Source organism: Anopheles cruzii, chromosome 3 (assembly GCF_943734635.1).
Source record: "Anopheles cruzii chromosome 3, idAnoCruzAS_RS32_06, whole genome shotgun sequence".
Classification (NCBI taxonomy): domain Eukaryota; kingdom Metazoa; phylum Arthropoda; class Insecta; order Diptera; family Culicidae; genus Anopheles; species Anopheles cruzii.
Genome location: NC_069145.1, coordinates 78,458,136 through 78,471,515, shown reverse-complemented (window position 1 = coordinate 78,471,515; position 13,380 = coordinate 78,458,136). Strand labels below are relative to the sequence as shown.

Sequence of the window (13,380 nt, the reverse complement as noted above, 5' to 3'; positions counted from 1 at the left end):
GTTTTTTTTTTAATTCAACACCGACGAGAACTGTCATGCCGCACAAAATGATGCCGTTGAATAGGGATGGCACTGCAAAGTCCCGCAAACATTCCCAATTTTTTATTAAATTCTTTTAGTCGTATATAAGTTTAATAAGTAAACGCATAGTTATTTTAACAGTTTACTTGCGACTACTCTGATGGATGACAAACGGCTTTACCGCCACCATCTAAACCGCCGTAGGCCGATGCAGCAAAACTGAATGGCCGATGCAGCAACGCCTCCTAGCGTTTGTTTACCTTCGCGTCCTCGAAGAGCTTGAAACAAAAAAACCGCAAACGTCAGTGTCAACGTCATCCGCGTGAATCGTAGCTTCTTATTCAATGGGATCAAATTGCGAGCGTTCGGACGAAAGGAACAATTAGCAGAAAAAGGCGCATCAGCCAAAAATACCCCTGCAACCAGCGAGCGCCAACACACCGGCAAACGATAGCTTCGTGGCGAGCGGCATGGATCGCGGTAAATCCGGAACGGGCCTGCGGGGGACGAAAAAGCAACAGCTCAGTCACCCGCAGAGCGAACTGTACGCCCTCGGATCGAAATCGGCGGGCGGAAGTCGTGACGATGGGAAATCGCGCACACTGGTCGGTAGCGTGTCGGACCGCAAACGGGAAGCGTCCTCTTCGGTGCTGGCCAGCAGCCCGGTGGTGGCCAAAAAGCTAAAACTATCATCCGGCGCCACAGCGACGCTGGTCGGTGGTTCCTCCGGGCTGGTGGTTGGCGGGACGAGCAAGTCGTCGTCCGGTGGCGACAGTTCCAGTTCCAGCAGCGTCCTCGAGTACTGGGAGCAGTGTGCGATGGAGTGCGAATCGGTCGACCTGGCCGCCACCGTTCTGACGGCGATCGAGCAGCAGGACAGTGACAGCGTCGTCGGGTACATCTGCGGTGCGATTAAGCTGTTGATTTCACCGAAATCCAAATCGGAATCCGTGCTGTCGCTGTCGCTGCTCTATCTGGCCCGGTTGCGGCCGCATCTGTTTTGCAACGAAACAATCACGACGGCCCTGGTGGCCGTTCTGAAGCGTGACGGCGGTGGCAACGCGTTCAAGGGGCGCAACAATGCCACGATGCACATTCTGGCCTGCAACCTGCTGGCCCGTGGTCACAGCGATAAGAAGCAGTGGCCCGAGAGCTTCGTCCGGACGTACATTGACGACGCGATCAACGACCGTGTGTGGGTCGACTACGAGGAGTGCGCTCCGTTCACCGACAACATTGTGGCCGCGTTCGGGACAAAGATCCCGCCCAAGTGGATGCTGCAGCCCGAGCTGAGCACCCTCAATCCGACGTCGCGCGAAAACTCACTGCTTCCGGACGATGAACACTCGACCGACTCCAGCGGCCTGTTTGGCGATGCGTTGGGACGCGATCCGGATGCAAATCCGCCGCGTTTCGGGCACATTCGCGAGCAGATCGAGCGTATGGTGATGGACGCGATCAAGGACCAACTGAACCGTCGCCAGGGCCCGGACTGTTCAACGAAAAACTTCCTCCGCTTCCTGTCGCTCGCTTGCGGCATCCTCGACGTACGGGCCTTCGTGGTGCCCCGGCTCGAGATGTGGATCCACAACGGGAAGCTCGTGAAACCGGTCCAGGAGCTGCTGACCTTTCTGTGCTACAACGTCACCGGGCAGAGCGCGAAAGAGCACGAAGTGCTCTCAAACTTGGCCAAAGTTCGGCTCAAATCCAAACCCCTGATCAACATCTTCATGATCGGGCTGAAGGAGATGATCAACTGTCAGCCCGACATACTGACGCCGCTGCTGAAGTACGTCGTGCAGAACGAACTGTCGAACGCGCACAACCCGAATAACATGGGCATGCTGGCGATGATGTTCCAAACGAAACCGAACGAATCCGCGGCCCATCTGGCGGAGATCTATCAGGAATTTCTGGTGCAACGCGAGGATGTGCTGCGCACGCTGCGCTTCTTTCTGCGCGAGCTGGTCAAGATGCTACGGCACGACATCAACCTGCCGGTGTTCTGTAAAGTGCTGCTTCAGAACCGTCCCGATCTGATACCGCCACCGGTAGCCCCAGCGAACGGCGGAGGAACCGGAGGCGGAGGTGGCACGGGGACCGAGGTTCGCGATCGTATCTTTCACTCGATCGTTGACCTCGTTTGCTTGTGCATGTTTCTCTGCGTTACGCCACAGATTCGCGATGCGAACCTTTCGATTCGCAGTGGCCGAGAGACAAAAAGTTCGCCGGCACTGAGTGCCTTCTATCAGCAGCAATCGATGATCCAAGACCAGGCCCTGGCCTGGATGAAGGACGTGGTGCCTCGGGTCTACAAGCCGATCGCGCTGGCCGATTACAAGGCGGCGCTGCAAAAGCTACTGCTGCTGGACTCGCATGAAGCGTACGCCAAGGGCGACCAGTGGCCACCGGAAGCGGAGCGGGCGCCATTGCTGCGCATAGTGTCGGAGATACCGCTGCAGGAGAACGTGATGCTGTGCTTGCTGCTGATCGGTATCGAAAAGGAGATCCCATTCTCCATCCAGGACACGATGGACATTACGGAGCAGCTGGTGCGACGGGCTGGATCGCTGCGTCAATTCGACTACCCTCCGCTCGAGATCACCGATCTGAAGATCATCGAGCTGCTCTTCAAGATGTCCGAGTATCACCATCCGGACAACATAGTGCTGCCACCGAACTATGAACCCCCGAATCTGGCCATTTCATCGCTCTACTGGAAAACGTGGATCATTCTGCTGCTCATCTCGGCCCACAACCCGTCGTCGTTCGGATCGTTCTGTTGGGATCAGTACCCGATGTTGCGGCTGCTGATGGAGATGTGCATCACGAACCAGATCGCACCACCGAAAGCGACCGACGAAGAGCTGGCGGTGGCGGCCCTCGAGAAGCACCACATCCTGGAGTTCGAGAATCACCTGGCGTCGAATCCGATTACGGAGCAGAACAGTTTGCTTCTGTCGCAACTGATCCTGATGGACCCGCGAGGGGTGGCACGACGGCCACCGAATCCGGTGCTCGATCAAGTGCAGCAACTGAACGTAAGCCACCGGTTGGGTCATCTGCTGTGCCGCAGCCGTAAACCGGACCTGCTGCTCGAGATCATCCAGCGCCAGGGCTCGTCGCAGTCGATGCCGTGGTTGGCCGATTTGGTGCAAAACTCGGAGGGAGACTTTAACCACCTACCGGTGCAGTGTTTGTGTGAGTTTTTGCTCGCAAACGCCGGCACGGTCATCGTCGAGTCGAGTCGTGAGGCGGAACTGTTGCTGTACCTGCAGCGTGTCCTGCAGGACGAAACCGGCGAACATCAGGCGATGATCGGCGAGATACTGGAGTACTTTTTGCGCCGTCTTTCGTCCTTTTCGAGCGCCTCGCGTCAATCGGCAATCCGGGGGTTGAAGTTGCTGCTCAAGGTGTTCCAGGAGGAACACGATCCGGGTGCGGCACCGATCGAATCGAACGCTGGCGATTGGTTGCTGCGCTATCTGCCGATGATTCCGCACTTCCCGTACGTTCGCCCGAACGTGATCGTACAGTTGCGGGCCGCTTGTCACGTCGAGAACATCCCGGAGCTGGTGATGGTGTACATCCAGTTCGTGGCCGCCCATACGTCGCACGACGGCGAAGAGGCCATGCTTGAGCACGTGATGGACATGTCGCATCTGATCGTCGAACGGACGACCGTGTTTGCGAGCATCATACCGACGGCGGCCGATCAAAGCGAGGCACGCATCCAAACGCTCAACTGTCTGTTTGTGATGTTCAACAACTTTCTGATCAAGCTGCGCGACGCCAAGTGCATTCCGCAGGCATTCACCGAGTACTCGGACCTGCTGGTGGTGCAGTTTGCGGACGAAAGCCAGTGTCACATCCACCTCAACATCATCCAGGCGTTCGTGATTCTGCTCACGCACTCGTCCTTCATCTCCGTCGCCGGACAGATACTGGATTACTGGTTCCCCGAGGGTGCCCCACCGCCGCAAGCATTCACGATCGATACGGCCGAAGCGGTCCAGATACTGCCCGATTGGCTGAAGCTCAAGATGATCCGCAGCAACGTGGAGCGGCTGGTCGATGCTGCCCTGCAGGGGCTGACGCCCGATCAGATTGTGCTGTTTGTGCAAAACTTTGGCACACCGGTCGCCTCGATGTCGAAGCTGCTGGCCGTACTCGATCGGGCCGTGATCGTGCAGTACGATGCGGTTAATGCGGCCATCCTCAACAAGAGCTATCTGGCGCAGTTGATAGAAATACAGCAAGCTCGGGGTGCCAAGAATGGGCACATTTCCGTCGAAGCACTCGAACTGCAGCCGTCTGTCGACGACTCTGGTGGTGAGCGGAAGTTGGGACCTGCGGCCCTTCAAGCGGCAGCAACCAACGTGGCCGGTGTGATGGAACCGTACCGCATCGAGTTGCTACCGGAGGCGGGAGCGAGCATGCGACGGTCCGTGTCCTCGGACACCCGACCGTCGGGTGGGGGCTCAAAGACGAAAGAAATCGAAGACGCGGTCGAACTGGTACTCACCGGAACGGTGAAGCTGAACGGTCCGACGGCGATGGCCAAGTACCGGAAGCTCATCCAACGGCTGCTGAACACCGGTGGCTCCTCGTCCCGTTCGTCCCGGCACTCGAAGGCGCAAGAATATGCCGCTAACAAAACGGTCGCCTACCTTGGTCGACTGATGAAGAGCCCGCAGGGCCAGGGGTTGATCAAGGCGATGGTGCAGAACGCGCAGATCGTGTGCTTCTTCCGTGCGCTCCTCGAAACGCCGCCGGAAAAGTTCGAAAACCTCAAGTATCTGCTGCACGTGCTGGACGAGATCGTACGGTTCGTAAATCCGCTGCCGAACGCGGTTCTGCTGGAGGTGTTGATCAGCAAGCGGCAACAGTTGTTCCAAGCGGCCCAGAAAGACACAGCACAGAGTTGTTTTCCCGGCCAACAACCCGTGGCCAACGGTGCGGAGGTTGGTGGCCTGCTGGACGTCCTGACGACGAGTAAGGCGGCGGACGTCGAACGTAAGGGCATCCAGCAGCTGCGGCGCACAAGCCGCGAGGAACTGATCAGTGTGGCTTCGACGTTGCTGAAAGGAAAGGGTGGCATTAAGGCGGAGAAACCTGCGGCCGAGCGTATGCCGGTCGACGGTGCGCTGGAAGGATCGTACTGGTTGATGGAGGGCGAAAAGTGTGGGCTGCTGGTCGATTGGGTGGCCGATGCCGACTCGGAGCTGATCCGCATCAACAAGCAGCAACAGATGGAGCTGCTGTTTAGCCGAAGTTTGGCCAACTCGCGACCGTATTTACTGTCGCTGATGAGCCATCAGGTCAGCTGGGCAACGATCCACCGAACGGTGGACTTGCTGATGGGTGCCTTCGATGCCTCGTACGATCCGGCCTCCGTACTGGACTTTGTAGACACGCTGACGAGGAACCCACGGTTGTGGCAGGGCCGCGATAAGGCCGTACCGAAGCACGAGCAGATCGAGTACATCGTCAGTCTGAGCGAGCATCAGGCGTGCACCTTCATCGATTACATTCTGGCCGAGGAGGAAGAGGAACGCACAATCAGGCTGGTGACGGGCAACGAATCGGTCCGTAGGTTAGGCCAGCGCGTTCGGCTGTTGCTGCACTGTCTGCCGGCAAAGTTCAGGCTGCTCCCGCGACTGGTCGCTTATGTCGAGGGCCACCGAGTGGGAGGCACCGCGGCGGGAAAACAGTTTCTCCACCAACTGTACCTTAACCTGCCGCCGATGAAGTTTCTGCTGCCAAACGTTGGCCGAAGCATTGGCGGCGCCAACCCGACGGCTACCCGGGGCGGTGTGTACGAAGCGGACGTCAGGAATGCGACGGGCGGGTGTGTGGCGGACAGATTCACCTACTACGTCCTCACGACGATCGCGAGCCTCAACAATCCGCGCGACTTTCAGACGATGTCGGCCGAAATGGAACTGATCGTGCGCAAGCTGGCCGCCTCCCATCCGACGCTTCTGCTGCGGCAGCTCTCCGTGTTGGCGGCGCTGCTGCAAGGCCGCGCCCATATGGACCTGCACGTGATGCGCTCGGAGTACCACTTCCATCTGTTCCACCAGGTGATGGGCATTCTCGAGCTTCTGGCCCCGCTCGTCTTCCGTGACTGCTACCGGGATGGGCTGCACAATGCGCTCGACTGTTTCTGTCAACTGTTGCGCCACCACGGTACGTTCAAGGAAAGCTACACGCTCATCTTCCGGTTCGTCGAGTTTCTGCAGGCGTATATTGCCGCGAACCCGCCGACGGCGATCGCATTCGTTGAGCAGTACGCCGACGTGCTGGGAGAGCTGGCGCATCAGCACTTCGATCTGCACTCGCTGCAACAGCTCGTGCAGGGTCTTTCGATGCTGAAGGCCACACCAGGAAACGGTACCGACGAGAAGCCGAAGAAGAACGATATTATGGCCGATTTGGACCTGCTCGCCAGTGTGGCCCAGATCGGGGACGGGAACGCGCCGGTGCCGAACGGCGATCGGCAGCTGGTGCCAGCGGTCGGTCGTGGACGCGGGCGGAAAGGAATTGCTGCTGCAGCAGGACTCATGCTGACGCCGTACGTAAAAAATGACACGCTGCCGATGCATTGGGCCGAACTGGTCGGTGTGTTGCGATCGCGCGATGTCGATGAAGTGAGTGTTCCGCTGATGGAACTCGATGCCCTGACCGCCAAGCGGCCCGCACTGCTCGAAGACATCTTCGACGACGTCGTACGCTTCGTGCAGCACCCTTCGCCCAACATACGCCAGCTGGCGCACAATTTGGTAGCACGGTGGCTGAAGCAGAATCCCGGCAGTGGCTCGACCAATGCCACGGCGTTGGCCGCGTTTGTGCAGTGCCTTAACCACGACGTGCTGGCCGTTGCTTACAGTGCCCTGGACAAAACGACGGAGTACACCCTGTGCCTTCAGGAGTACGCACCCCAGATTCTGACGGCGGTCTTCGAACTGGGCATTGGCTGTCGCATCAACACGTACAGCGCGCTGAGGCGGTGTGTTCAAGCGCTCAAGAAGCAACACGCATGCTAACGGGCCACCTCGTGGAACTGCGGAACTAAAATCGATGCGTGAAGCGAATCGAAAATGGACATTTGGGCGTACAGATTGGTTTCGTTGTGAATTCGGGGAGCCAATAAATTGTACTTGATGTAATTTAAAACGAATGGGCACAATGTTTGGTTGTATTAAGAGTACACGGTTACACGATTCGCTTTATTAATCACGGATATGCGAACAGTTTGAAGACCGTTGGGTGCTCCAAAAACAGACGCATCAAATCTCACCAACGTCCACACGACGAAAAAGCAGAAAGCACTGTACGCTCCCTCGGAGCTTTCCACCTTTGGCTACCACAGATGTGTTAAAAATGGGGCGCGATCGCGATTGAGATTATGATGTTGGATTTTGCATGGAATTATTACACGATTTTATGATCACTTTGCTTCCTTTCGTTTTTGCCAACTCAGTATAGTCTGGCAGGGTTTCCCCTTCGCCGACGGCCTGTTAACAGATGGGCGAAAGAAAAATGCATTCTACCCAGTTTCCCTCCCATCGGGCACACTTTCCGTTAGAAAAGAAAGGCACCGATAAACGATCGCGATCGTTGGCGTTTGCTTTACAGTCAAACGTGGCCCCTTAGCTGCAACTCAATACTGCTAACGGCGTGTGGCTAGTAGAAGAGAACGGGTCTTTAAATAGTGGCCGTGCAGCTACACTTGTTTGTTGGAATTGATATTGATATTATCACTCGACAGGCCCTGCACGTCGATACCCAGCTCATCGTCGGGCGTACTGAGCCAATCGCTGCCATTGTTGCTTTCCGATCGCTGTACCCGCTGGTTGATGGAGCTGGACTCACTGTTACTGCTGGGGGGTCCTGCCGTGTCCTTCGTACGGTTAGACCGTCCTTTTCCACCACCGATGCCGCGCGTTTCACTTTTCGGCGAAAGCAAATTCTCGTAGCTGGGGGTTTTGCTAAGGGTAAGGTTCAGATTCTTCGAGTCGGGGAATCGGTTGAAAATGTTCGGTATTTTCGGCGCCCCCTCGTTCGGTGTGTCGACCAGCTTTGACACCTTGGGGCGCACGATACTGATGCCACTACCGTCAATCGCACCGTACCGTTGCTGACCGGTGGGAACACCCGCAGCACCTTTGGACGAACCACTGGCACCGGCATCTATGAACTGTGGCGTTCCGGCAGCGTAGTAGTGCTGTCGGCTCTGGTAGCACTGGCTGGCGAGCAAATTGCTTGTCCCGCTTGCCCCGTGCACGAGATAATCGCGCTCCGTGCCGGTAAAATCACCCTCATAGTTTCTGCCACTCGAGTGGGCTTCCTGGTACACGTTACGGCCGCGCAACCGACGGCTAATCGAACTGCCCATCTCGCCAAAGTGTTCCGACACGTCCTGCCGCACGTCGGATAGGTCGAGCATGTTGCAAAACGCGGAATACCACGGGCCACTGGTGCTACCGTTGATGCTGGCACCGCCCGTGTGCCTGCTGAGGGGCAAATTTAGCTTGAACGGATGGTGCGAGAAGCTGTAGTGATGGGCCAGGGCGGCCAACAGCATCTCGAAGCAGATGATAAAATTCTGCAGCTTCGTCGATAGCTCGAGCTGCGAATCGAACTCGGTTGTGTCGGTATCGAAAATGTCCTTTATGAAGCCGTAGTAGACGAGGCCATAGATGATGATACTTTGGCTGGATGGGAAAGACATGAACGAGAGGAAAGTGAGTGAGTTTCGCAGGCTTAAGCAGCTAATAAACACAATCGTGAACTTACAAGAAGGAAAAGAAAATGACCGCCTTGATGCAGAGAAACTTTGGCAGTGGCCGCATCGGTCGCAACTCGTTGCGTGTCGCTCGGTAGAACATTATCAGACAGTACATCGCTATCGATTGGGAGCAGTTGTTGAAGAACACCAGGTACGGAAAGGCAACGGAGGCCCGAAACTGACCCTCGCCATATACGTGCTTGAGTTGGCAAATGCTTGGCGAAGGGAACGGGGCAAAGGAATTTAACACCAGAAATCGTGAAGTGCGATTTGGGGCCTACCTACCACGCAATGACAGTGGTCAGCGGACGTACGACCGTGTACTGGAGGATGCCATGTTTGCAGTTGTGGACAAACTCTCTTCCCATGGGCCACGGAGCCAGCCAGCAGAGCGGAAACACGTGTTTCGTTTGCGGTTGCGTCTCGAGCTCAACTTCCAGATCCATGCTGAGGTTGAGATAGTTTAGCAGATACTTCATAAAGTTGTAGATCACGTACGCCTCGTAGCACTCGCGGATACTGTCCATGTAGATTGACTTGCGCGGAAAGACGAGACAGAGAAGCTGCCGGAAAAAAACCCAAACACTACTTTTAGAAGCCTGCGGCGGAATCGAGGAAAATGAAGCGATCTTACCGCATTAAGAGCATAAATTGGAACCATCCACAGGATTCTGAAAAGAGATGCGGAACGAATAATGCATTAAGCGTGTCCCAATTATGGGTCACGTTGATATTGTGGAGGAAAGTGTTCCTTATTTTTTGTGTAACATTGTCTCTCGGCTTAGTTGCATAAAAATAAGTCAGTAGATAAGAAATGTCGCGGTTTGAACAACATTACCGAAGGTCAAGAAATCATCAGCGTTACGGACCGTGCACAGCTGATAACGACTTGCTTCTCGGGGAACGCGAAAAGATCGATGGATGAATCATTTCGTGGAGGGGTCACGCCGGTATGTTCCGAAGTTTACGGCCCTCGGATCGTGCCTAAACCGTAAAACCGTTCGAACGTTGCCAGGGTGGCTATTTTGAGTTATCTTTAAACAGTTTTCCACTCTCCTAAGAGATATTCATCTGTTTTCGCTTGCCACGTATTTATGCGTATTAACGGTCCTGAATTATTTAAAATCATTTTGGTAGCTAAGTCTTGATACTAATCCCTTGTTTACACTTTCGAAAAGAAAGTCTGCAAGGAAACGCTAAAATGCAGGGTCTGTGGTAGTTGCAGTGAATTGACCCGTTTCATTATCGCTTTCTCATGCAACTTTTCACGGTCGACTGCGATGCAGGATCGTGTTTCGGAGCAACCGCATAGTAACACCTTTTGGCAAAGTCGGTGCTGTGTTGGTGTTTGTGTGAAATCACTAAGCAAGCCAACGACGACGTCGTCGTCTTCTGCCTGACCTGATTAGAACGCACGCGACTAATCAAATGAGCAAAAAACAGAGGAAGATTCTCCTCTCGGTGATTCATCAGTGCTCTAATTCACCAATACTGTTAAGGTCGGCGCCTTACAAACAAGGTACAAAGCAGCTACGATCGGTCGACATTTTGTGGTCAAACATTGTTTGAACGGGTAGTAATAAACGAGAAAACATGTCTTATCTAATCTGCAACTGGATGGATTCTAGTCTCTTCCGGGATCAGATTAGCTGGAGAATTATTCGTCTCGGTAAGAAGAGGAATAGGAACAGGTACCTAATGATGTGTCGCTGCAGCAGCGGTTGGGTGAAGTGGATGATGTGTTGTGCAATTTGCCATATCGAAATCGGTATCGCGCAGAGGACAAACAGACCGCCGATCAGGATGAGTTGGCCTTTGTGCGTGAACCCGTCCTTAACCGAATCGACTATTAGTAACGGGACAACGATGATGACGAACAGGATGTACAGGATCACTAGGAGTGGCCGTAGCCAGATGCGCCATTGGACGCAGAACGAGACACACATTTTTCTTCTGATTTCTTTGGAATCTTTCCGCTGCACTGGTTCGCAATTAATCCGCAACGACCATTGGGTCACCGTTTCGTGAATCGTGCTGGTTGAAGTTGATCGTCATTTTGTTGTTATTTGATGTTGCATCGACACGGGCACTGCCCTATGGCCTCATTATTAGACAACGGACACGGATTTCCACAATAAACCGTTCTGTTTTCAATCGCACATAGTACGGCAGGAAAATATATTGCCTTTCTTTACACACAAAGCACTCACAGACAAGACACGCACACAACTAATTCGACTTCGACACAATCTAATTCGATTAGAGAACGCGAAAACAGCACAACAACGCAAAACTCTCAGCAAAATAGTTTGTGTTGTTTGATTAAACAATCGACAACAGTCAAAACAGAGAGCTGTCAGTTGGCCTGCTGTGCAGTGTTGCCAGAAGTAGGTAATTTCAAAATCACAAGCAAAAGAAACGACCTAAAATAAAGTAAAAAATACCGTTGGAATAAAATATTTTGTAGGGAAAAGTGTAGGTTGTATTTTATTGAAGTTACGAAGGCTTCCGTACACTCGTAGTTTTTGTAATCTACTTTAATCCGGTTGCTGCCGCTGCGTACGTTACGAATTAAAACATTTGAATCAAGAAACGGTTTCTGATAATTCACCTGTTTCTAAATCAATGAGACACACACAAGAGTCACAGATTACCTACCTAATTTAGTGGGCATGACAACACTTTCGATATCATCTTGCGATTATTGGCATGCGATGTCGCATAAGCCCAGCAAAAACATTTGATTGGATCTACCTCTCAATCATAGTTTACATTTCTAAGAGGACACTTCAAACACTGCTGCGGATTAAAACTCAACTCATCATCAACTAAAGCTGGAGTATGCGACTGAGAAGCGGCAACTATCCATGCATAACGCAGAGTACGCTCATTTAGTATGCTGAGTGCTAGGCAACGTCGGATACATTCGTATGCAAATGAGGACCGCATTGTAAGCGTTAAGGGAGTAGTGGCCCGTTGTTGCCTACATGATGACCTATTCTTTCTTTTTTACTTGTTTCACACAGACACGCGGTGGCGGAAAGTGCAGCAAAACAGTTCGTTTGTTCGAAGCGTACTCTTTAATAATGGAATTCGGCGGCTTGTACGGTAGGTAGCTTATTGAAGATCCCACAAAAACAAACGGCCATTAATTATGAGCTACACCTAAGAAAAGGTTCGGTGGCCACGTCAACGCCACGGCCACGGTTTCCCGCAATATTTAGCACACAATTAGTGATGATTAATCGTCCACCATTAGTGGAGGCGCCTGGTGGTTGAACACCAATTTCAATATTTACTACAACAACACTAGCAGGCGCGCCACGCTGCTGTGGCGGCTGTGAACATGCCGCTCTCGTGCAAACCGGTCCCGACTCACATCCGATGAAGGAATTCCTTCAAAACTCCCCGCACAACCCAAGCACCACGGACCCAGTTCTTCCCAACAACCGGCCGTAGTGTCTGCGAGTGGCAGACGTCGAGGTCTGTTTTCCAGCCGACTTTATTGATTTTCCGTTATGATAAGACAAATTTGTGCCCGTTTCTTGGGCGGCCTGGGTCGGGGCGCAGCCAACGATGTGGGCAAACTTCAAACCGAGCCCGAGCGTCGAGGAGCTCGTAATAACATTTTGAACAGAAAATTCCACTTTTCTTCGGTGTCGGGAATCTTGTGCTTTTCCGTGAAAGCTAATAAAAACGCAGGCAATATGCTTCGGCGGCAGACACCCTGTTTATGACGGTAACGGTTAGCGGGACGCACTGGACGGGATGGTCGCGTTATGGTTCGCAATCCGGGGCGGCTGTGGGCAATTTGCTCCAATTTCGACACAAATAACCGTCAACGCCATTAGCCGGAAAACCGCAAACCGCGATGAAGATTTTTCTGCTCGCGCCACCGGCGGCCATGCTCTTGAAATGTCAAACACATTAATTAGCGTTAAGCGCAACTTCCATCATGCGGCCGTGGTTTTTCCCACGACCGTTCCCAGCACGCTCTTGGCGGGTGCAAGGACCCCGTTGCGAGTGGGGGGGTCTGAAAACTTGATCACGAACCGAGGCACGCCACCGTCGCCGGTGGTCGTGAATCGAAAAGTCAATTTTAAAATGATTGATGGACACGGCGGGGCGCGAGGGCTTCGATCGGCCGTAAGGCCGGCTTCTTACGGAGCCGCAAGGGTGTTCCGTCTTAAAGGAAAAGCCGTTCCCGTTCGTCCCGCGTCTCGTGCGCTGCGGTGAATTATGATGTGCCATTTTTCAAGTTTGCTTCCAGAAGAGTTGCTTTGTGTTTGAGTTTCGTTTCGGGCCATTTTTGCAAATCCCGCGCCAAGCCGGAAGCGGAAGAAAAAAAAAAACCCGGCGAAACAGCAACGTAATGAATGGTAGAATTTATCAACCGTGCGGGGTAATGATTAAACCGTAAATCATATGTTTTCCAGATTGTTTTCGGAGGCCGGCGGCTCAGCTCGAAGGGCCGCTGCAGGCGCGACGGTTGATTATGATGGATTTGAGTCCTCCCCCGGAACGGTAATTATTGTGCGTTATTACAAGAAGCTAAAAAGCGTCAT

At 53.5% G+C, this 13,380-nt stretch overlaps 2 protein-coding genes across 3 annotated transcripts; one reads left to right on the top strand and one right to left on the bottom strand.

The window, feature by feature from the left end:
* The first annotated feature begins 491 nt into the window (after positions 1–491).
* On the top strand, positions 492–7,162 carry LOC128272446 (integrator complex subunit 1). Its single transcript, XM_053010258.1, has one exon. The coding sequence runs from the start codon at positions 492–494 to the stop codon at positions 7,068–7,070; it is 6,579 nt and encodes a 2,192-aa protein (XP_052866218.1). The 3' UTR covers positions 7,071–7,162.
* Positions 7,163–7,227: 65 nt separating this feature from the next.
* On the bottom strand, positions 7,228–11,033 carry LOC128269705 (transmembrane protein 184C). 2 transcript variants are annotated; one of them, XM_053007094.1, is made up of 5 exons: positions 10,511–11,033; positions 9,450–9,486; positions 9,101–9,378; positions 8,824–9,030; positions 7,228–8,741 (listed from the first exon to the last, which is right to left on the bottom strand). In XM_053007094.1, exons 1-5 carry the CDS (start codon positions 10,759–10,761, stop codon positions 7,751–7,753), a joined length of 1,764 nt encoding a protein of 587 aa, XP_052863054.1. In that variant the 5' UTR covers positions 10,762–11,033; the 3' UTR covers positions 7,228–7,750. The 2 variants fall into 2 exon arrangements, with proteins under 2 accessions (XP_052863054.1, XP_052863055.1); XM_053007095.1 differs by lacking the exon at positions 10,511–11,033 and adding an exon at positions 9,654–9,776.
* Between the last annotated feature and the right edge of the window lie 2,347 nt (positions 11,034–13,380).